The sequence below is a fragment of the Procambarus clarkii genome, chromosome 19 (genome assembly GCF_040958095.1).
Source record: "Procambarus clarkii isolate CNS0578487 chromosome 19, FALCON_Pclarkii_2.0, whole genome shotgun sequence".
NCBI lineage: Eukaryota > Metazoa > Arthropoda > Malacostraca > Decapoda > Cambaridae > Procambarus > Procambarus clarkii.
In genome coordinates, this window is record NC_091168.1 from 30,177,663 (window position 1) to 30,201,990 (window position 24,328).

Sequence of the window (24,328 nt, forward strand, 5' to 3'; positions counted from 1 at the left end):
CAGTAGGGTGAGTGAGGCAGTAGGGTGAGTGAGGCAGTAGGGTGAGTGAGGCAGGAGGGTGAGTGAGGCAGGAGGGTGAAGAAGCCCTCAAGTCTCCAGCTACGGAACCTGTTCATCTTTCCCCGGACATTGTGAGTAAGTGTGTAGTCAATAGTTCACCAGCTGAGAGCACTACCAGGCAGACTCTAACAACAACAACAACAACCTGGTGAACCACCTCGCAGCGCCTCCCACCTCGTAAACTGGTTAATAATACAGACTTAAGTCCCCATGGCTGAGAAATGATGCAAAGGTTTCGTCAGTAAGGTGGTGGAGAAGGTGGCAGCGTAGCAGTTGCAGGGACTGGGAGACGGCACACTTGTGCTGGTGCTCGGGGCAGATAAGGTCGACAGCGGCGCACAATTAGCTTGGAAATTCAAAGATTGTGAATCACCTGAAATATTTATAGGTGTAGATAAGGGGAGGGCTGGGGGCAAGAGGGTGATATACACCACAGACACCAGAGGTGACTTTCACTAATAAAATACCCATAAAGCTGTCATCTGGCGGCCTTTATGGACGCCGCTTGCGCTCTAAATCAAAACAAAGTCGGCCATTACCGCGTCGAGTTAACGGACGGACGACGTCTCTGTTGCGTCGGGTGACGTCACCCCCGACGGTCTATCTTTATTACATGTCACGAGGGGGGGCAGCGCTCCCGTTAGCCCCCCCTCCCCCCTCAACTGGCGTCAGCCCTGTGTAACGACATCCTCTCGTGAAGGCTCGTTAACCATCGCTGTTGGTGTGTCTCTGTGCACCATTGATCACACAGGAGACGACCGTTAGCCGACGGCCCCGACCTGTCCTCCCGCCCCGACCTGTCCTCCCGCCCCGACCTGTCCTCCCGCCCCGACCTGTCCTCCCGCCCCGACCTGTCCTCCCGCCCCGACCTGTCCTCCCGTCCCGACCTGTCCTCCCGCCCCGACCTGTCCTCCCGCCCCGACCTGTCCTCCCGTCCCGACCTGTCCTCCCGTCCCGACCTGTCCTCCCGTCCCGACCTGTCCTCCCGTCCCGACCTGTCCTCCCGTCCCGACCTGTCCTCCCGTCCCGACCTGTCCTCCCGTCCCGACCTGTCCTCCCGTCCCGACCTGTCCTCCCGCCCCGACCTGTCCTCCCGTCCCGACCTGTCCTCCCGCCCCGACCTGTCCTCCCGCCCCGACCTGTCCTCCCGCCCCGACCTGTCCTCCCGCCCCGACCTGTCCTCCCGCCCCGCCCCGACCTGTCCTCCCGTCCCGACTGTCCTCCCGTCCCGACCTGTCCTCCCGCCCCGACCTGTCCTCCCGCCCCGACCTGTCCTCCCGTCCCGACCTGTCCTCCCGTCCCGACCTGTCCTCCCGCCCCGACCTGTCCTCCCGCCCCGACCTATCCTCCCGCCCCGACCTGTCCTCCCGTCCCGACCTGTCCTCCCGCCCCGACCTGTCCTCCCGCCCCGACCTGTCCTCCCGCCCCGCCCCGACCTGTCCTCCCGCCTCTTACGTCGTAATTTTAGACGGAATCGACGAATGAACGAGCAGATGTGCTGGCTGCTGAAGGCGCTGAAGGAGACCATATTGAATACTTCATACCCAAGACTCTACTACAAATTAGAGGTATTGTCAGGCAACATCACCGTGACAAGGTAACTGAGGAAAGGAGGATAGAAGCACAAACCAGTGAATCTGTACGATGGTACAACATGGTTGCAGCTGGCAGTCCCAATCAGTATGGCCGAAGAGGAGGACGACGAGGGAGAGAATCAGTAATAGCGAGAATCCGTCTTGGATACAAATATCCTTGGAGACTCGGAATGGAAACAACAGTTGATCAGCGGAGTTGCAGAATCTGTGGTGAGAGTGATGGACACCGCCTTGACCACTACCTGAGAGAATGTCAACACCTGAGAGACATTAGGAATATCTGTAGAATAATAAACCCCACATTGTTTGAGTTAGGAAAACACAATTTGTCAAATATTGATGCTGTTCTTAAAAGATTCCCCCATTTTGCACCCGCAAGATAACGTAAGCTTTTAAGGGTTGATAGATGTTAATCTTCTTGTTTGAGGAGCTGTTCACTTGAGACAGTTAAGCAAGTCCCAGCTGTGTCTGGGTACAAGTGACAGGATGAACAACCCAGCGGGTTTTCTTCCTATTGGGGAGTGTTGTACATGCTGCTATGGCGGTGTGTCCACTCACAGGATGAGTGACGCTGTCCAATACTGTCACTATGGCGGTGTGTCCACTCACAGGATGAGTGACGCTGCCCAATACTGTCACTATGCCGGTGTGTCCACTCACAGGATGAGTGACGCTGCCCAATAAACTCGCCCCTCGGGGCAAAATTTAAAAAATAAAAAAATGCCACAGCTAATTAACAATTTAAGCACTGTAATAATTGACGGTCTCTATGCTTATAGTCCTCGATAGATTACTGGGCCACCTGTCATGGCAGACAGGCTGGGGACACCCCCCCCCCGTCACCCCCAACACCCCCGTCACCCCCCCCCCCATCACCCCCCCCCCCCTTCCTCCACAACCCCAGCCTCAACAACCACCACTAAAGGCACTAACAACCACTCCCTCGTGTTAAAGGACTCTAATACACCGGACACTCATAATACTCCCTTCAGATAACACACTTTATGTAGCACTTGCAATTGGCTGAATGATGGTTAAGGCGGCCGGACACGGTAATAACATGTGAGTGATAACATGTGGGATCCGCTCCTATCATTAGTGTCTCGCTCCAGGCGCTATACACAACACTATTTGTATAATTATGATAAGGTTCACTTAAATTAGGAATATTGACTTTGTTGATAATGTCTGTGTTGTGGTGGTGTTGCTACACCCCGGTACACCCGGTACACCCACTGTAGCACGTGCTACACCCGGTACACCCGCTGTAGCACGTGCTACACCCCGGTACACCCGCTGTAGCACGTGGTACACCCGCTGTAGCACGTGCTACACCCCGGTACACCCGCTGTAGCACGTGCTACACCCCGGTACACCCGCTGTAGCACGTGCTACACCCCGGTACACCCGCTGTAGCACGTGCTACACCCCGGTACACCCGCTGTAGCACGTGCTACACCCCGGTGCACGTGCTACACCCCGGTACACCCACTGTAGCACGTGCTACACCCGGTACACCCACTGTAGCACGTGCTACACCCGGTACACCCACTGTAGCACGTGCTACATCCCGGTACACCCGCTGTAGCACGTGCTACACCCCGGTACACCCGCTGTAGCACGTGCTACACCCGCTGTAGCACGTGCTACACCCCGGTACACCCACTGTAGCACGTGCTACACCCGGTACACCCACTGTAGCACGTGCTACACCCGGTACACCCACTGTAGCACGTGCTACACCCGGTACACCCACTGTAGCACGTGCTACACCCCGGTACACCCGCTGTAGCACGTGCTACACCCCGGTACACCCGCTGTAGCACGTGCTACACCCCGGTACACCCGCTGTAGCACGTGCTACACCCCGGTACACCCGCTGTAGCACGTGCTACACCCCGGTACACCCGCTGTAGCACGTGCTACACCCCGGTACACCCGCTGTAGCACGTGCTACACCCCGGTACACCCGCTGTAGCACGTGCTACACCCCGGTACACCCGCTGTAGCACGTGCTACACCCCGGTACACCCGCTGTAGCACGTGCTACACCCCGGTACACCCGCTGTAGCACGTGCTACACCCCGGTACACCCGCTGTAGCACGTGCTACACCCCGGTACACCCGCTGTAGCACGTGCTACACCCAGGTACACCCGCTGTAGCACGTGCTACACCCCGGTACACCCGCTGTAGCACGTGCTACACCCCGGTACACCCGCTGTAGCACGTGCTACACCCCGGTACACCCGCTGTAGCACGTGCTACACCCCGGTACACCCGCTGTAGCACGTGCTACACCCCGGTACACCCGCTGTAGCACGTGCTACACCCCGGTACACCCGCTGTAGCACGTGCTACACCCCGGTACACCCGCTGTAGCACGTGCTACACCCCGGTACACCCGCTGTAGCACGTGCTACACCCAGGTACACCCGCTATAGCACGTGCTACACCCCGGTACACCCGCTGTAGCACGTGCTACACCCGGTACACCCGCTGTAGCACGTGCTACACCCCGGTACACCCGCTGGAGCACGTGCTACACCCCGGTACAGCCGCTGTAGCACGTGCTACACCCCGGTACACCCGCTGGAGCACGTGCTACACCCCGGTACACCCGCTGTAGCACGTGCTATGCCCCGATACACCCGCTGTAGCACGTGCTACACCCCGGTACACCCGCTGTAGCACGTGCTACACCCCGGTACACCCGCTGTAGCACGTGCTACACCCCGGTACACCCGCTGTAGCACGTGCTACACCCCGGTACACCCGCTGTAGCACGTGCTACACCCCGGTACACCCGCTGTAGCACGTGCTACACCCGGTACACCCGCTGTAGCACGTGCTACACCCCGGTACACCCGCTGGAGCACGTGCTACACCCCGGTACACCCACTGTAGCACGTGCTACACCCGGTACACCCACTGTAGCACGTGCTACACCCGGTACACCCACTGTAGCACGTGCTACACCCGGTACACCCACTGTAGCACGTGCTACACCCGGTACACCCACTGTAGCACGTGCTACACCCGGTACACCCACTGTAGCACGTGCTACACCCGGTACACCCACTGTAGCACGTGCTACACCCGGTACACCCACTGTAGCACGTGCTACACCCGGTACACCCACTGTAGCACGTGCTACACCCCGGTACACCCGCTGTAGCACGTGCTACACCCCGGTACACCCGCTGTAGCGCGTGCTACACCCCGGTACACCCGCTGTAGCGCGTGCTACACCCCGGTACACCCGCTGTAGCACGTGCTACACCCCGGTACACCCGCTGTAGCACGTGCTACACCCCGGTACACCCGCTGTAGCACGTGCTACACCCCGGTACACCCGCTGTAGCACGTGCTACACCCCGGTACACCCGCTGTAGCACGTGCTACACCCCGGTACACCCGCTGTAGCACGTGCTACACCCCGGTACACCCGCTGGAGCACGTGCTACACCCCGGTACACCCGCTGTAGCACGTGCTACACCCCGGTACACCCGCTGGAGCACGTGCTACACCCCGGTACACCCGCTGGAGCACGTGCTACACCCCGGTACACCCGCTGGAGCACGTACTACACCCCGGTACACCCACTGTAGCACGTGCTATGCCCCGGTACACCCGCTGTAGCACGTGCTACACCCCGGTACACCCGCTGGAGCAAGTGGTACACCCGGTACACCCACTGTAGCACGTGCTACACCCCGGTACACCCGCTGGAGCACGTGCTACACCCCGGTACACCCGGTACACTTGCCTGTAGGTAGAGGACCAGCTGGCGCTCTCCGAGCAAGAGGGACATAGAGACCCGTGAGCGACTCTCACCCTTGTGTCCTGAGGTAATAAGGACGGCTGATCGCTGCCCTTGAGCCATAGGCCTATCTCACCCTCGCTCCTCACAAGAAGCATTTACAGCTAGTTTTAATAGGCATAAGAAGGCGATAATTACAGCCTAGGCCTAATAGACACGTGGAGGAAAGGTAATTGGAGTGGTCTAAAATGCTGTAATTCAATTATGTTTCTGACCTTAATGACCGGGCCTGCAGGTCTGGGCGGGCCCTGGGAACGTAAAAAATTAGTCAGTAGGCCTACTAATTACAGGCTATAGGCCGAGGCCACATTTCCTCGCGTTGTTATTAGCTAACGATCTATTGCCTCACCGGTGTAGGCCTTCACGGCCAGGTGAAGGTGTTAATTGGTGCACCTGGTTGTTGGAGGCGGTGGTTGTGTAACTACACCCACGGCGGCACCACCTGGCACCCCTACACCCACGGCGGCACCACCTGGCACCCCTACACCCACGGCGGCACCACCTGGCACCCCTACACCCACGGCACCACCACCTGGCACCCCTCGCCTCTCAACCACACACACACACCACCGCTCCTGTGCCAGTAAAGAAACTACGGGCTCACCATAGCCCGTGCTACTTGCCCCGCTCCTCGTTGATACCTGGTTGATGGGGTTCTGGGAGTTCTTCTACTGCCCAAGCCCGGCCCGAGGCCAGGCTTGACTTGTGAGAGTTTGGTCCACCAGGCTGTTGCTTGGAGCGGCCCGCAGGCCCACATATACCTGGTTGATGGGGTTCTGGGAGTTGTTCTACTCCGCAAGCCCGGCCCGAGGCCAGACTTGACTTGTGAGAGTTTGGTCCAACAGGCTGTTGCTTGGAGCGGCCCGCAGGCCCACAAACCCACCACAGCTCGGTTGGTCCGGCACTCCTTGAAGGAAACAATCTAGTTTGCTCTTGCAGATGTCCACGGTTGTTCCGGCAATATTTCTTATGCTCGCTGGTAGGGTGTTGAACAACCGCGGACCTCTGATGTTTATACAGTGTTCTCTGATTGTGCCTATGGCACCTCTGCTTTTCACTGGTTCTATTCTGCATTTTCTTCCATATCGTTCACTCCAGTACGTTGTTATTTTACTGTGTAGATTTGGGACCTGTCCCTCCAGTATTTTCCATGTGTATATTATTTGGTATCTCTCTCGTCTCCTTTCTAGAGAGTACATTTGGAGAGCTTTGAGACGATCCCAATAATTTAGGTGCTTTATCTCGTCTATGTGTGCCGTATATGTTCTCTGTATTCCCTCTATTTCAGCAATCTCTCCTGCTCTGAAGGGGAAAGTGAGTACTGAGCAGTACTCGAGACGGGACAACACAAGTGACTTGAAGAGTACAACCATTGTGATGGGATCTCTGGACTTGAAGGTTCTCGTAATCCATCCTATCATTTTTCTGGCTGTCGCAATATTTGCTTGGTTATGCTCCCTAAACGTTAGGTCGTCGGACATCATTCCCAAATCCTTGACATGCTGTTTTCCTACTATGGGCAGATTCGATTGTGTTTTGTACCCTGTATTATGTTTAAGATCCTCATTTTTGCCGTACCTGAGTACCTGAAATTTATCACCGTTAAACATGTTATTTTCTGCTGCCCAATCGAAAACTTTGTTAATATCTGTTTGTAGTTTATCAATATCTTCAGCAGAGGTAATTTTCATGCTGATTTTTGTATCATCTGCAAAGGATGACACGAAGCTGTGACTTGTGTTTTTGTCTATATCTGATATGAGAATAAGGAACAGCAGTGGTGCAAGGACTGTACCTTGAGGCCTGTAGGGGCCTCGTAGCCTGGTGGATAGCGTGCAGGACTCGTAATTCTGTGGCGCGGGTTCGATTCCCGCACGAGGCAGAAACAAATGGGCAAAGTTTCTTTCACCCTGAATGCCCCTGTTACCTAGCAGTAAATAGGTACCTGGGAGTTAGTCAGCTGTCACGGGCTGCTTCCTGGGGGTGGAGGCCTGGTCGAGGACCGGGCCGCGGGGACACTAAAAAGCCCCGAAATCATCTCAAGATAACCTCAAGATAACCTGAGGTACAGAGCTTTTAACTGCGCTCGGACTCTATTTTATATGGTTGACTGTTACTCTGTGTTCTGTTCGACAGGAAATTGAGTATCCAGCGTCCTACTTTACCAGTTATACCCATTGACCTCATTTTGTGTGCAATCACTCCATGGTCACATTTGTCGAATGCCTTTGCAAAATCTGTTTACACGACATCTGCATTATGTTTTTCCTCTAATGCCTAGGTGGTTTTGTCATAATGGTCAAGTAGCTGTGAGAGGCATGATCTTCCTGCTCTAAATCTATGTTGGCCTGGATTGTGGAGGTCATTAGTCTCCATGAAACTAGTGACCTGACTCCTGATCACTCTCTCAAATACTTTTATTATGTGGGACGTAGGGCAACTGGTCTATAATTCTTTGCCAATGCTTTGCTCCCTCCCTTGTGTAGAGGGGCTCTGTCTGCTGCTTTAAGCGCAGGAGGTAGGGAGGTGGTTATCTTGACGTTATCTTGAGGTTATCTTGAGGTTATCTTGAGGTTATCTTGAGGATATCTTGAGGATATCTTGAGAATATCTTGAGGATATCTTGAGGATATCTTGAGGATATCTTGAGGTTATCTTGAGGTTATCTTTAGGTTATCTTGAGGTTATCTTGAAATGATTTCGGGGCTTAGCGTCCCCGCGGCCCAGTCCTCGACCAGGCCTCCTTTTTCTTACACGTCCCCTAGGAAGCAACCCGTAGCAGCTGTCTAACTCCCAGGTACCTATTTACTGCTAGGTGAACAGAGGCATCAGGGTGAAAGAAAATCTGCCGATTTGTCTGCGCCTCCACCGGGGATCGAACTCAGAACCTCAAGACTACGAATCCGAATCGCTGTCCACTCAGCTGCCAGGCCGCCCTGACCTGTTACACCCCGCTGATAGCGACCAATACGTTAAAAATACGACTTACCAGAACTACATAATTAATAAATACATATTAAGTCTCCATCCTTGAGCAAAGATGCACAGGTTTCGTCAGAAGACGCTAAAGTGCTTGAGTAATGCATCAAGTGAGCACTATATGAGTCCTTGTAAACAGCAGCGGCATTTACTGAGCACTATACGTCTTGTGTTGAGCACTTTAGACCTGCTCAGCACCACAGGATTCCTCTGCTGCAATATAGGATGCATGTTGAACAGTAGGCCTCCTGCTGAGCACTATACACCCGTATTGAGCGTTGTTGAGCACTGTAGGGTGCTTGTTGAGCACTGTAGGGTGCTTGTTGAGCACTGTAGGGTGCTTGTTGAGCACCGTAGGGTGCTTGTTGAGCACTGTAGGCTGCTTGTTGAGCACTGTAGGGTGCTTGTTGAGCACTGTAGGGTGCTTGTTGAGCACCGTAGGGTGCTTGTTGAGCACTGTAGGCTGCTTGTTGAGCACTGTAGGGTGCTTGTTGAGCACTGTAGGGTGCTTGTTGAGCACTGTAGGCTGCTTGTTGAGCACTGTAGGGTGCTTGTTGAGCACTGTAGGGTGCTTGTTGAGCACTGTAGGGTGCTTGTTGAGCACTGTAGGCTGCTTGTTGAGCACTGTAGGCTGCTTGTTGAGCACTGTAGGCTGCTTGTTGAGCACTGTAGGGTGCTTGTTGAGCACTGTAGGGTGCTTGTTGAGCACTGTAGGCTGCTTGTTGAGCACTGTAGGCTGCTTGTTGAGCACTGTAGGCTGCTTGTTGAGCACTGTAGGGTGCTTGTTGAGCACTGTAGGGTGCTTGTTGAGCACTGTAGGCTGCTTGTTGAGCACTGTAGGCTGCTTGTTGAGCAACATAGGCTTACTGTAGAGCATTATCTGTCTCCCGTACTTCCTATACATCCCCCGCCCCCCTCCCCCCCCCCCATACATCACCCCCATCATACGCCCCATACATCACCCCCATCATACGCCCCATACATCACCCCCCCCCGCCCCATACATCACCCCCCGCCCCGTACATCACCCCCCCCCCGCCCCATACATCACCCCCCCCCCGCCCCATACATCACCCCCGCCCCATACATCACCCCCCGCCCCATACATCACCCCCGCCCCATACATCACCCCCCGCCCCATACATCACCCCCGCCCCATACATCACCCCCGCCCCATACATCACCTCCCGCCCCATACATCACCCCCGCCCCATACATCACCCCCCGCCCCATACATCACCCACCGCCCCATACATCACCCCCGCCCCATACATCACCCCCCGCCATACATCACCCCCCCCCCCCCCCATCGCTATGATGAAATTGATAGCATCAAGTTTTATTACCGGACAGCACGGAGAGGGGCGAGGGGTCGCTGGCTCCCCTCTGACAGCTTCCCCCTCACTACACTACCTCCCCCCCTCCTCCCCTCACCCCACACACCATCACCCCCCCTCTCTAGCCCCCCACACACCATCACCCCCCCTCTCTAGCCCCCCACACGACCCCACGACCCCCTCTCTAGCCCCCCACACACCATCACCCCCCTGAAGCCCACACCAGCACAACCCCCCCCCCCACCTCTCCTCCACAACACCTCCAACAGTAACTAAGACAATTCCTTAACTCCCTCCAAGGGTATCATGCTAGTTTTGTAGTTTCAAAACTGGGTGATGGAGGGCGGGGCTTGGCCGGGCTTGGAGAGGGCGCACGCGCGCGCTCTCTCAGGCTTTACACGTCAACTAATATATTATTCAACAAAACACAATGACACATTTCATCTGCATCTACTATTTTTGTCCGTCTATTGAATGGTATTTTTGATTATTTTCCCTGAAGATATCGTCAGCATCCCGGAAACATTCGCTCACTGAGGACTGTGGACATTCTCACCTCGTAGAAGAAAACACTCAAAATCGACAAATGTAGTCAGAAATAAAACGCATCCGCGAGGCTTTTTAACAAGGCATAAACGTATAAAATCTTTACGGAGAGCTGAAGCATATATTCCTCCTTACTCCCACACGCCTAACAAAATACTAAGGTGAAAAGCGGCGGAGATATAAGGGAGTCAATAGCACACTTTTCACATCCCCAGCGTCCGCCATCTTTGTTGTCGCGGACAATCGGCGCGCGGCCGCCGCATTCAAATTTTTAACCCAAGTGTTGCCGCACTTTCCGTTTTGTACCGTTTTTAGATCCCTATTTTTCCCGCCACCAGAAAAATATCGCGGGCTCCTGGCGCGCCAAACTGGCTTCTATTCCCGCGTGTATTTGGGGCCAAATTCTCAATCGCTTTTATTAGTTTCCCCAGGAATGGATTAAGGTCGTATGCTTTCGCCTTTAGAGCGCCGTATTAGCCTCTATGATTAGGGTTCGAAGGTCTATAATTCCTTTCCTCGAGAGGGTATAACGGTCGTTCCCTGCCTTTCCCGATTCACTAGTTTTTACTAATGCAACAATGGGCGGCTGAGGACCCGAAATCCTTAACTAAAACGAAATGGGAGAAACTCACTCCCACGCAGTCCCGCTGGGGTGACCGCGGGCGTGGCCTCCCCTGGGAGTATGGGCGTGGGGGTTGGCCCTCCCGAGGCTGCTGACGTGGGAGGAGTTAGTGTGGGCGCGCGGGCGTGTGGGCGGCCCCAGCCCCCACGCCACCCGCGCCTCCTTCACTGTAGCGGGGGTTCTCCGCCTCTGATTCATTCATATCGATTGTTGAGAATGGCCGTGTGGCCCGTGTACACGTGTGGCCCCGTGTACACATGTGGCCCCGTGTACACATGTGGCCGGTGTACACATGTGGCCCCGTGTACACATGTGGCCCCGTGTACACATGTGGCCGGTGTACACATGTGGCCCCGTGTACACATGTGGCCCGTGTACACATGTGGCCCGTGTACACGCGTGGCCCCGTGTACACATGTGGCCCCGTGTACACGCGTGGCCCCGTGTACACGCGTGGCCCCGTGTACACGTGTGGCCCCGTGTACACATGTGGCCCCGTGTACACATGTGGCCCCGTGTACACGTGTGGCCCGTGTACACGTGTGGCCCCGTGTACACGTGTGGCCCGTGTACACGTGTGGCCCGTGTACACGTGTGGCCCCGTGTACACATGTGGCCCCGTGTACACATGTGGCCCCGTGTACACATGTGGCCCCGTGTACACATGTGGCCCCGTGTACACGTGTGGCCCGTGTACACATGTGGCCCCGTGTACACATGTGGCCCCGTGTACACATGTGGCCCCGTGTACACATGTGGCCCCGTGTACACGTGTGGCCCCGTGTACACCTGTGGCCCCGTGTACACGTGTGGCCCGTGTACACATGTGGCCCCGTGTACACATGTGGCCCCGTGTACACATGTGGCCGGTGTACACATGTGGCCCCGTGTACACATGTGGCCCATGTACACGCGTGCCCCGTGTACACATGTGGCCCCGTGTACACATGTGGCCCCGTGTACACATGTGGCCCCGAGTACACATGTGGCCCCGTGTACACGCGTGGCCCCGTGTACACATGTGGCCCCGTGTACACGCGTGGCCCCGTGTACACGTGTGGCCCCGTGTACACATGTGGCCCCGTGTACACATGTGGCCCCGTGTACACATGTGGCCCCGTGTACACATGTGGCCCCGTGTACACATGTGGCCCCGTGTACACGCGTGGCCCCGTGTACACATGTGGCCCCGTGTACACATGTGGCCCCGTGTACACATGTGGCCCCGTGTACACATGTGGCCCCGTGTACACATGTGGCCCCGTGTACACATGTGGCCCCGTGTACACATGTGGCCCCGTGTACACGCGTGGCCCCGTGTACACATGTGGCCCCGTGTACACGCGTGGCCCCGTGTACACGTGTGCCCCGTGTACACGCGTGGCCGGTGTACACATGTGGCCCCGTGTACACATGTGGCCCATGTACACGTGTGCCCCGTGTACACGCGTGGCCCCGTGTACACGCGTGGCCGGTGTACACATGTGGCCCCGTGTACACGCGTGGCCCCTGTACACATGTGGCCCATGTACACATGTGGCCCCGTGTACACGTGTGGCCGGTGTACACATGTGGCCCCGTGTACACGCGTGGCCCCGTGTACACGCGTGGCCCCGTGTACACATGTGGCCCCGTGTACACATGTGGCCCCGTGTACACATGTGGCCCCGTGTACACATGTGGCCCCGTGTACACATGTGGCCCCGTGTACACGCGTGGCCCGTGTACACGCGTGGCCCCGTGTACACGCGTGGCCCCGTGTACACGCGTGGCCCCGTGTACACGCGTGGCCCCGTGTACACGCGTGGCCCGTGTACACGCGTGGCCCGTGTCCGCATGTTGGCCGTGTACACATATAGGCCGTGTCCTCATAGAGCTCATGTTCATATATGCTGTGTTTGGTCGATCTTGTTTGCTCCGCTCAGTACAGTACCTTGTATGTAGTGATCATATTCCCTCTGTTTTCCTTTCCTCTTGGGTTGCGAGATTCAGTTCCCTTGATGTGTTCTCGTGGCCTTGCTCTCTTATTTCTTGCATACGTTTTATTTTGTGATTGATGAGTTACGGATTCCTTACCGTTGCTGCATATTTTAGAATTGGTCTGACATGGGTTGTGTGTGTGTGTGTGTGTGTGTGTGTGTGTGTGTGTGTGTGTGTGTGTGTGTGTGTGTGTGTGTGTGTGTGTGTGTGTGTGTGTGTGTCCAAGGGATGGACTGCTCAGACACGAAGCTTACAGATTTACTGCACCAGAGAAATGATCTTTGGTCTTCGATGCAAATCTACAACCACCACTACAATCTCCACCACCACAATCACCACCACTACAATCTCCACCACCACAATCACCACCACTACAATCTCCACCACCACAATCACCACCACTACAATCTCCACCACCACAATCACCACCACTACAATCTCCACCACCACAATCACCACCACTACAATCTCCACCACCACAATCACCACCACTACAATCTACAATCAGTACCCACATGAGCCACAGGGACTTTAGAAAGAACTTTTTCAGTGTCAGAGTAGTTAACAGGTGGAATAGTTAATAAATGGAATGCATTAGGCAGTGATGTGGTGGAGGCTGACTCCATACACAGTTTCAAGTGTAGATATGATAGAGCCCAATAGGCTCAGGAACCTGTACACCTGTTGATTGACAGTTGAGAGGCGGGACCAAAGAGCCAGAGCTCAACCCCCGCAGCTAGGTGAGTACAGTGTGCACTAGGAGGAGGAACTTGGAGGCAAGACGGTCCAGGATATGATGGACCAAGTCAGAGGTCCAAGTCAGAGGTCCAAGTCAGAGGTCCAAGTCAGAGGTCCAAGTCAGAGGTCCAAGTCAGAGGTCCAAGTCAGAGGTCCAAGTCAGAGGTCCAAGTCAGAGACCAAGTCAGAGACCCAGTCAGAGGGCCCCGGAAGCACGTGAAGGTAACCAAGGCGGGAGAAGAGAGACTGATGCCACCATTAAGAGAAGAAGGAGAACATGTAATAACCTGTGGCTGAGTACACAGTGCCGGGAGGCAACGGCAGGCGGGAGTGGAGGAAATACAGAAGACAAAGGACAGGAGAACCGCAATAGATGCAGCAGGGCCAGGAATGACTACATATATATAAGAAAATTGGCGGTAAAACCTACGAAAATAATATTACTTCCAATACAAAGAAACAATTGAAACTCCAACAGCCATATAAGAAGGAAGCTGACTGAATGACCAAGTTATTACCTAAGTGTAACTACCTAAGTGTAGCTACAGGCTGAGAGCTCCACTCGTGGTGTTCCGTCCAAGTGACCGGGTCACGAACAAGGGCAGGCCAGTATATAGAAAATGATAAAGAAATATGTGAGGAGCTCACTGCCAGCTTCCAAGTGGGTGTTCACTACTGAGACTGAACAGCTGCCAGAGCTAGATGAGGAAGCAGCCCCCTGATGAGTAACTACTAAATATTGAGGTAACAGCAGAGGAAGTAGGAACACAACTAGCATCACTGGAAGTAACTAAAGCTACTTTACCAGATAGAGTATCACCATGGGTGTTAAAGGAAGGAGCACAGGCCCTCAGCATACCTCTACCACTCATCTATAACCAGTTACTTATAAACGGGGAATTGTCCAGCTGCTGGAGGACGGCAAATGTGGTGCCAATCTTCACGAAAGTACCCCAGTACCAGACGGTACAGGACACGACAGGGTACAGCACGCCAGTACCAGACGGTACAGGACACGACAGGGTACAGCACCCCAGTACCAGACGGTACAGGACACGACAGGGTACAGCACCCCAGTACCAGACGGTACAGGACACGACAGGGCACAGCACCCCGGGCCTAGACGGTACAGGACATGACATGGTACAGCACCCCGGGCCCCTAGACGGTACAGGACACGACCGGGTACAGCACCCTTGGCCTAGACGGTACAGGACACTACAGGGTACAGCACCCTTGGCCTAGACGGTACAGGACACGACAGGGTACAGCACCCTGGGCCTAGACGGTACAGGACACGACAGGGTACAGCACCCCGGGCCTAGACGGTACAGGACACGACAGGATACAGCACCCTGGGCCTAGACGGTACAGGACACGACAGGGTACAGCACCCCGGGCCTAGACGGTACAGGACACGACAGGGTACAGCACACTGGGCCTAGACGGTACAGAACACGACAGGGTACAGCACCCCGGGCCTAGACGGTACAGGACACGACAGGGTACAGCACACTGGGCCTAGACGGTACAGGACACGACAGGGTACAGCACACTGGGCCTAGACGGTACAGGACACGACAGGGTACAGCACACTGGGCCTAGACGGTACAGGACACGACAGGGTACAGCACCCCGGGCCTAGACGGTACAGGACACGACAGGGTACAGCACCCTTGGCCTAGACGGTACAGGACACGACAGGGTACAGCACCCTGGGCCTAGACGGTACAGGACACGACAGGGTACAGCACCCTGGGCCTAGACGGTACAGGACACGACAGGGTACAGCACCCTGGGCCTAGACGGTACAGGACACGACAGGGTACAGCACCCTGGGCCTAGACGGTACAGGACACGACAGGGTACAGCACCCCGGGCCTAGACGGTACAGGACACAACAGGGTACAGCAAGGTGGCGCCGCCACCACTCCAAATCTTCGCTTCCCTTCCCCTACCACCCCCCCCCCCCCCATCAACTACCCGACCCCCATCACCCCCCAAAACACCCCCCCCCCCGCCCCCCCCCCACCCCCAGCCCCCCCCGTGGGGGTTCAAATGGGTGTTCCGTGTTCCGTGTGGTATCTGGAGACGCTCTTAAGGCCTCGGGTGTTTTATCGTGTTAACTCACCGCCAAAAATATGTGATAAAGACTTACGTCATTATTTAATACTGATTTTCTTCTGATAAATTGTGGGCGTTTATCTAAATATTTTCTTGTTTATCTCTATTTTCTTGTTTGAGTTTAGTACTTTGTGTCGTTGTTGTTGTTGTTGTTGTTGGAGAACATTGTTCATAGGTTCACACACTTGTTATTTGTTAATACTTCCGTGTTGTGGTTGTTCTCCTTGTTCTTGTTCTTCCTTACTTTGTTCTCTTTATTCTCTCATCCTTTGTGGCTTCCTCTTGTATGGTTGTTGTTCTTGTTGTTGTTGTTGTTGTTGTTACTGACATACATCACAATAAGGTGATATATTAAATGAACCACTGGAGGTGGACCGTGGTGATGGACCGTGTGGTGGTACAGTGGACCAGCGCACGGCTGGCAACCCTCAGTACACGGGTTCGAGCCCTCGTCAAGGTCCTTGTGGATTTGGTCATTTAATATTGAAAATGTTATGTTCCTAATTAGGCCTTAAGGTGTCCCGGAGATGGTCTTGTGGGATCTGTCTGGGATGTGTGGTGTGTGCATGCTGGGGTTGAGCTTTGGCTCTTTGGTCCCGCCTCTCAACCGTCAATCAACAGGTGTACAGGTTCCTGAGCCTACTGGGCTCTATCATATCTACATTTGAAGCCGAGTATGGAGTCAGCCTCCACCACATTAATGTATTCACCTAGTAGATTCACCTACTTGTGCTTGCGGGGGGTTGAGCTTTCCTCTTTCGGCCCGCCTCTCAATTGTGAATCAACTGTTTCTACTACTACTAATTTTTTCCCCCTACACCACACACACACACCAGGAAGAACCCGTGACAGCTGACTAACTCCCAGGTACCTATTTATTGCTAGGTAACAGGGGCATAGGGTGAAAGAAACTCTGCCCATCGTTTCTCGCCAGCGCCCGGTATCGAACCCGGGACCACAGGATCATGTGTAAAGCGTGCTGTCCGCTCGGCCACCGGCTCCCCTGGCCACTGTTGTGTGTGTGTGTGGTGTGTGTGTGGTGTGTGTATGTGTGTGGTGTGTGTATGTGTGGTGTATGTGTGGTGTATGTGTGGTGTGTGTGTGTGGTGTGTGTGGTGTGTGTGTGTGTGTGGTGTGTGTGTGTGTGTGTGGTGTGTGTGTGTGTGTGTGGTGTGTGTGTGTGTGTGTGGTGTGTGTGTGTGGTGTGTGTGTGTGTGGTGTGTGTGTGTGTGTGTGTGTGTGTGTGTGTGTGTGTGTGTGTGTGTGGTGTGTGTGTGTGTGTGGTGTGTGTGTGTGTGGTGTGTGTGTGTGTGGTGTGTGTGTGTGTGTGTGTGTGTGTGGTGTGTGTGTGTGTGTGTGTGTGTGTGTGTGTGTGTGTGTGTGTGTGTGTGTGTGTGTGTGTGTGTGTGTGTGTGTGTGTGTGCGCGCGCGCGCGCGTGCGTGCATGAAGGGAAAGTAGGAACACATTGCGTGTGTGTGCCTGGCGGGTCCCAAGAAACAATGTTGAAATGCCTTTCCAAACGAGCTACAGCCGTTTGCTCTCGGTGATTGAGGTCTCGCGTGTTAACAGTCTTGTGAAAATGTCTTATCTGTTCATGTTTGTTCGGTCATGTGTACGTGAGTCAGAACCGGACGGCAGAACCGGTTGTTTCTTTATTACTTGTCTAAGATTGTTGGGCTACCTACCTTGAGGTTATCTTGAGATGATTTCGGGGCTTTAGTGTCCCCGCGGCCCGGTCCTCGACCAGGCCTCCACCCCCAGGAAACAGCCCGTGACAGCTGACTAACACCCAGGTACCTATTTTACTGCTAGGTAACAGGAGCATACGGTGAAAGAAACTCTGCCCATTGTTTCTCGCCGGCGCCTGGGATCGAACCCAGGACCACAGGATCACAAGTCCAGTGTGCTGTCCGCTCGGCCGACCGGCTTCCCTGTGTGTGGACCGACCTACCTATCAGTACTTATCTAACACTGACTACTGGGGGAGTGAGGTCTAGCTCTTGTGTCCCGCCTGCTGGCCTTCTTGTACCCGATTCGTTAAAGCTTCCCTTTTGTATTACTGAAGATAGTGAAGAGCGCCTGAAGGAACTGAACCTTACGACACTAGAAAGAAGAAGGGAGAGGGGGGACATGATAGGAACGTATAAAATACTCAGGGGAATTGACAGAGGGGGACATAGAGGAAATGTTCACACGGAATAGTAGCAGAACGAGGGGACATGGGTGGAAGCTGGAAACTCAGATGAGTCACAGAGATGTTAGGAAGTTTTCTTTTAGCGTGAGAGTAGTGGGAAAATGGAATGCACTTCAGGAACAGGTTGTGGAAGCAAATACTATTCATAATTTTAAAACCAGGTATGATAGGGAAATGGGACAGGAGTCATTGCTGTAAACAACCGATGGCTAGAAAGGCGGGATCCAAGAGCCAATGCTCGATCCTGCAGACACAAATAGGTGAGTACACACACACACACACACATGAGCCACAGAGACGTTAGAAGGAACTTTTTCAGTGTCAGAGTAGTTAACGGATGGAATGCATTAGGCAGTGATGTGGTGGAGGCTGACTCCATACACAGTTTATAATGTAGATATGATAGAGCCCAGTAGGCTCAGGAATCTGTACACCAGTTGATTGACAGTTGAGAGGCGGGACCAAAGAGCCAGAGCTCAACCCCCGCAAGCACAAATGGGAGAGTACAAATAGGTGAGTACACACACACCTAAAACACCACCATGTTCAGTATAGAACACGTGATTACAACTGAAGGCAGCCAATCAGAGCCTCATCTTTTTATCATCTGCCGCAGCCGACCAATCATGTGCGAGGAAGGGAGACGTGCCTTTTTTATCAATCCCCCCTAAGCCCCGCCCCTTTCCTGTATGTGAAGTAATTATTGGAGGCGACGGTAATGGCCGGCTCCCTATTGGTCGACTCGGCAGCTGATTGTGGTCATACACATGTGATAGAGAGGTCCTTATAAAGAAGTCGGCGTGTGTGTTATGGGGAGCTTGGAAGGGTGGAGTGGGGGGGGGGATGGGGGTGGGCGGGGGAGGGGGGAGGGGTTGGAGGGGTTAGAGGGAATGAGGGGGTTGTTGTAGTTGTCTAGTGGTGGTGGTAGTGGTGGTGGTAGTGGTGGTGCAATGTCAGACTTCTTCCTTAATGCCTGTATCACAACCACCATCACCCCTACCACAACCATCACCACTACTAGTCCCATCACCACCACCACCCCTACCACAACCACCACTATCAACCCCACCTGCTACTAGCACCAGAACCAGCAGTAGCCCTACCACATTCATCACAATATGCCACATCAACGCCCAACCATACGCACCACCACCACTACCATCACCACCACCACTACCATCACCACTACAACCACCACTGCCAATATCTCTCCAACCACTCCTATTACTACCACAACTACCACCCTCTTCACCAGCTCAACAGCCTCCTCCCAAGACTAGCACCACCAATCCTCTCCCTCCCAACCCCCCACACCCCCCCCCCCACACCCCCTCCACACCCCCCCCCCCACAGCCCCTTACCCCTGGAGATAAAATCCCACATTTTGTCCTCAAATCTTTTAAACTATCACAGGCACCAGTGTTGCCAGCGGCCAGCCTCAACCTCGGAGCCTGGCATTCATTTTGAGGTTCTGGGAGTGTCGTCCTCCCCCCCCTCCCCCCCCTTCAGGGAGGAGGTTTCTGGCGGGGTTCTCACGGTTTCGACGTTGTTTCTAGGGGGGGGGGGCTCTAGTGTAATTTCTAACAGGGGTTCTCAGAGTTTCTCTGCTTCCTAGCGTAGCTTCTAGAGGGATTTCTAGCTTAGTTTTGCAGGTTTTCTCTATTTCCAGCGAGATCACTTGCGGAGATTACCAGGGGATTGATTGCTGTGTCTAGTGGGATTTTTTGCCGAATTCCTATTTTGGTTTCTGAGGATTTCTTGACGGGTTTAGGCGGGGTTTCTCAGGGGTTTCACTCCATGTTTTATTGGGGGTTTCAGCCGGGCTTCTAGTGGGGTTGACAATAGGAAAGTTTTTAGAGGTTCGGAGGTTGTGTGTGTTAACTGGTTGTGTGTGGGGGGGGGGGACTTTGGTTCAGCCCCCCTCCCCCCAGGTGTTGCATATGCCCCTCCTCCCTGTTGCTGGGGGAGTGTGGCCCCCTGCCACCACTCACGCTCCTGGGGGAGTGTGGCCCCCTGCCACCACTCACGCTCCTGGGGGAGTGTGGCCCCCTGCCACCACTCACGCTCCTGGGGAAGTGTGGCCCCTGCCACCACTCACGCTCCTGGGGGAGTGTGGCCCCCTGCCACCACTCACGCTCCTGGGGGAGTGTGGCCCCCTGCCACCATTCACGCTCCTGGGGGAGTGTGGCCCCCTGCCACCACTCACGCTCCTGGGGGAGTGTGGCCCCCTGCCACCACTCACGCTCCTGGGGGAGTGTGGCCCCCTGCCACCACTCACGCTCCTGGGGGAGTGTGGCCCCCTGCCACCACTCACGCTCCTGGGGGAGTGTGGCCCCTGCCACCACTCACGCTCCTGGGGGAGTGTTGCCCCTGCCACCACTCACGCTCCTGGGGGAGTGTGGCCCCTGCCACCACTCACGCTCCTGGGGGAGTGTGGCCCCTGCCACCACTCACGCTCCTGGGGGAGTGTGGCCCCCTGCCACCACTCACGCTCCTGGGGGAGTGTGGCCCCCTGCCACCACTCACGCTCCTGGGGGAGTGTGGCCCCCTGCCACCACTCACGCTCCTGGGGGAGTGTGGCCCCCTGCCACCACTCACGCTCCTGGGGGAGTGTGGCCCCCTGCCGTCACTCACGCTCCTGGGGGAGTGTGGCCCCCTGCCACCACTCACGCTCCTGGGGGAGTGTGGCCCCCTGCCACCACTCACGCTCCTGGGGGAGTGTGGCCCCTGCCACCACTCACGCTCCTGGGGGAGTGTGGCCCCCTGCCACCACTCACGCTCCTGGGGGAGTGTGGCCCCCTGCCACCACTCACGCTCCTGGGGAAGTGTGGCCCCTGCCACCACTCACGCTCCTGGGGGAGTGTGGCCCCTGCCACCACTCACGCTCCTGGGGGAGTGTGGCCCCCTGCCACCACTCACGCTCCTGGGGGAGTGTGGCCCCCTGCCACCACTCACGCTCCTGGGGGAGTGTGGCCCCTGCCACCACTCACGCTCCTGGGGAAGTGTGGCCCCTGCCACCACTCACGCTCCTGGGGGAGTGTGGCCCGTCATCATTATTACCACCACCACCTTCACCCTGTAACTCTCTCCAGTCATAAATATGGACACTATATATATATATATATTATATATATACATACATATATTTATATATATATATATATATATATATATATATATATATATATATATATATACACATACATATATACATACATATATTTATATATATATATATATATATATATATATGTATATATATAACATAGAGTATAGGTAGTAGTGGAGGGAGGCAGTAAGCCTGAGGGTTCGACCCCCGGAGACTACCGTTACTGGGGCCATTATTCTTCTCGATTCGTCCGTTACCTATCCCTTCCTCTCCTCCCCCTCCTCCTCCTCCTCACCCTCCTCCTCACCATCTTCAGACATCACAGCACCTTTCTTTAACTCTTTACTACTGCTTATTGAAATAAAAATGTGTAGTTTGTTATTTTTCAGTTTAGAAGAATAATTCGCCCAAGTGGTTCGAAATGTTAAAGAAGAGATAAGGACAACAAAACTCTGAAGTTGGCACAGCAGGACAAGCAAGGACAAGTCTCAACACAAGACACAACACGAAACAATGGGTATAAATTGGATAAGTTTAGATTTAGAAAAGACCTGGGTAAATACTGGTTCGGTAACAGGGTTGTTGATTTGTGGAACCAATTACCGCGTAACGTGGTGGAGGTGGGGTCCCTGGAGTGTTTCAAGCGTGGGTTGGACATGTATATGAGTGGGATTGGGTGGTTATAGATAGGAGCTGCCTCGTATGGGCCAATAGGCCTTCTGTAGTTACCTTTGTTCTTATGTTCTTTTAAGTTTATTTACAATTTTACAGTTTTTGTTTACACATATTATTGATACAGGCCGCAGCTTGATCGACCCCGGACCTGAGGACGGTATGGAGGTCTTTCTCTCTCTCTCTCTCTCCCGCTCTCTCTTCCTTTCTTTCTCTCTTTCAATCTCTCTCTCTCTCTCTCTCACACACACACACACACACACACACACACACACACACACACACACACACACACACACACACACACACACACACACACACACACATGATCACTACGTACAAAATAGTAACAGGAATTGATAAAATCGACAGGGAAGACTTCCTGAGACCTGGAACTTCAAGAACAAGAGGTCATAGATTTAAACTAGCTAAACACAGATGCCGAAGAAATATAAGAAAATTCACCTTCGCAAATAGAGTGGTAGACGGTTGGAACAAGTTAAGTGAGAAGGTGGTGGAGGCCAAGACCGTCAGTAGTTTCAAAGCGTTATATGACAAAGAGTGCTGGGAAGACGGGACACCACGAGCGTAGCTCTCATCCTGTAACTACACTTAGGTAATTACACTTAGGTAATTACACACACACATACATTTAGGAAGAGATGTGGTGGAGGCTGACTCCATACACAGTTTCAAGTGTAGATATGATAGAGCCCGATAGGCTCAGGAACCTGTACACCTGTTGATTGACAGTTGAGAGGCGGGACCAAAGAGCCAGAGCTCAACCCCCGCAAACACAACTAGGTGAGTACACACAGGGAGGGAGCCGGCGTCCGAGCGGACAGCACATTTGTCACGTGATCCTGTGGTCCTGGGTTCGATGCCGGGCGCCGACGAGAAACGATGGGCAGAGTTTCTTTCACCCTATGCCCCTGTTACCTAACAGTAAATAGGTACCTGGGTGTTAGTCAGCTGTCACGGGCTGCTTCCTGGGGGTGGAGGCCTGGTCGAGGACCGGGCCGCGGGGACTCTAAAAAGCCCCGAAATCATCTCAAGATAACCTCAAGAAGAAGATAACCAAGCCTGCAGCTTGTTCAAGTCTTCACGGAGACTCTTACAGTCCTCATCTCTCACAACTCATCTCATACCAACAGGCGTCGGGTCTTGTAAGTCAGTCAGTTACATCAATTAGGAACAGTGTGGGTGGTAGTCCCTATCCTCTAGGGACTCCACTTGTCCCCCCCCCTCTCTCGCCAGTCCAGCTCCTCGTCCCTTGCTGTGACTCTGACTCCTCAATGTTAGGTAAGTCTTTACCCTTGTTGGTGCTGGTCCGCCTTCCTCTCTAGTTTGTATAGTGACCTTCTGTATGATACTCTATCAAAAGCTTTTTGGCAATCCATATATATGCACTGTGCCCAACCGTCTCTGTCCTGCCTTGTTCTCGTTACGGTATCGTTGAGCTCCAGGAGCTTTGTCAGACAAATGTCTCTCAGTAAAGTCATGTTCATGTTTGTTTATATCCTTATTTCCCTCCAGGTGTGTAACTGTCCTTATTATTCTTTAGAGTACTTTGTGGGGGATGGTTGTTAGTGATGCTGGTTTGTAGTTAGTGCTTCTTCTCTATCTCCTTTGTTATAAATTGGTGCCACATTTACCCTCCTCATACGTCAGGCTGCGAGCAGCAGCGTCTAACAGCCTGGTTGATCAGTCCAGCAACCAGGAGGCCTGGTCGACGACCGGGCCGCGGGGACGCTAAGCCCCGGAAGCATCTCAAGGTAACCTCCAGCAGCTGGGCAATTCTCCTTTTGTAAGTGATTCATTAAAAAATCACTGTTAGAGGTATGTTGAGGGTGTGTGCTGCTTCCTTTAACAGCCGCGTTAACTCTCTGGCCCAACAGCTCTAGTTTCGTGTAGTGATGCTAGTTGTGCTCTACTTCCTCTGCTTCTATGTATTTACGTATGTAGGTTAGCTTAGCATTTTAAAAGCACTACAATCCCCTTCTGTGGTTGAGTGTTCAATAAACCCTTGAACTATATGTTTAACACTTCCCTAACCCTGTCCATGGAGGACAGAAGAAAATGTATATATGCTGGCTAGCATTGTAAATGTCTGGCCAGTAAAATGTCTGTGGTAGAAAAAAAGAAAAAAGTAGAATGTGTCTGTGGTAGTAATGTCTGTGGTAGAAAAAAAAATCCTCTGCTGTTACCTTCTTTATTTAACAGTCTCTCATCAGGGGCAGCTTCCTCATCTAGCTGTGGCAGCTGCTCAGGCTCAGCTGCTCAATACTCAGTGGAAGCTGGCGTTGAGCTCCTCGCAAATTTCCTTTAATTTCCCGTATATTCACCTCCCCTTTCCATAATGTAGTCTGTTGGTCGTTCACTGTCAGTTTTCGTCTTACATAACTATGGAGCAGTTCTGATTGTTTCTTTACTTCAGAAGCAATATAATTTTCATAATTTTTTCAGACATTCTTCTTATATTTATGTATTCGTTCCTGACCTTGTTGCATTTATTATAGACTTCCTCTGTCCTTTGTTCTCTGTATTT

At 53.8% G+C, this 24,328-nt stretch overlaps 1 protein-coding gene across 1 annotated transcript; it reads right to left on the reverse strand.

The window, feature by feature from the left end:
- Positions 1 to 8,638: 8,638 nt before the first annotated feature.
- Positions 8,639 to 9,361, reverse strand: LOC138366384 (protein transport protein SEC31-like). Its single transcript, XM_069327424.1, has one exon. The coding sequence runs from the start codon at positions 9,359 to 9,361 to the stop codon at positions 8,639 to 8,641; it is 723 nt and encodes a 240-aa protein (XP_069183525.1).
- Positions 9,362 to 24,328: the final 14,967 nt, after the last annotated feature.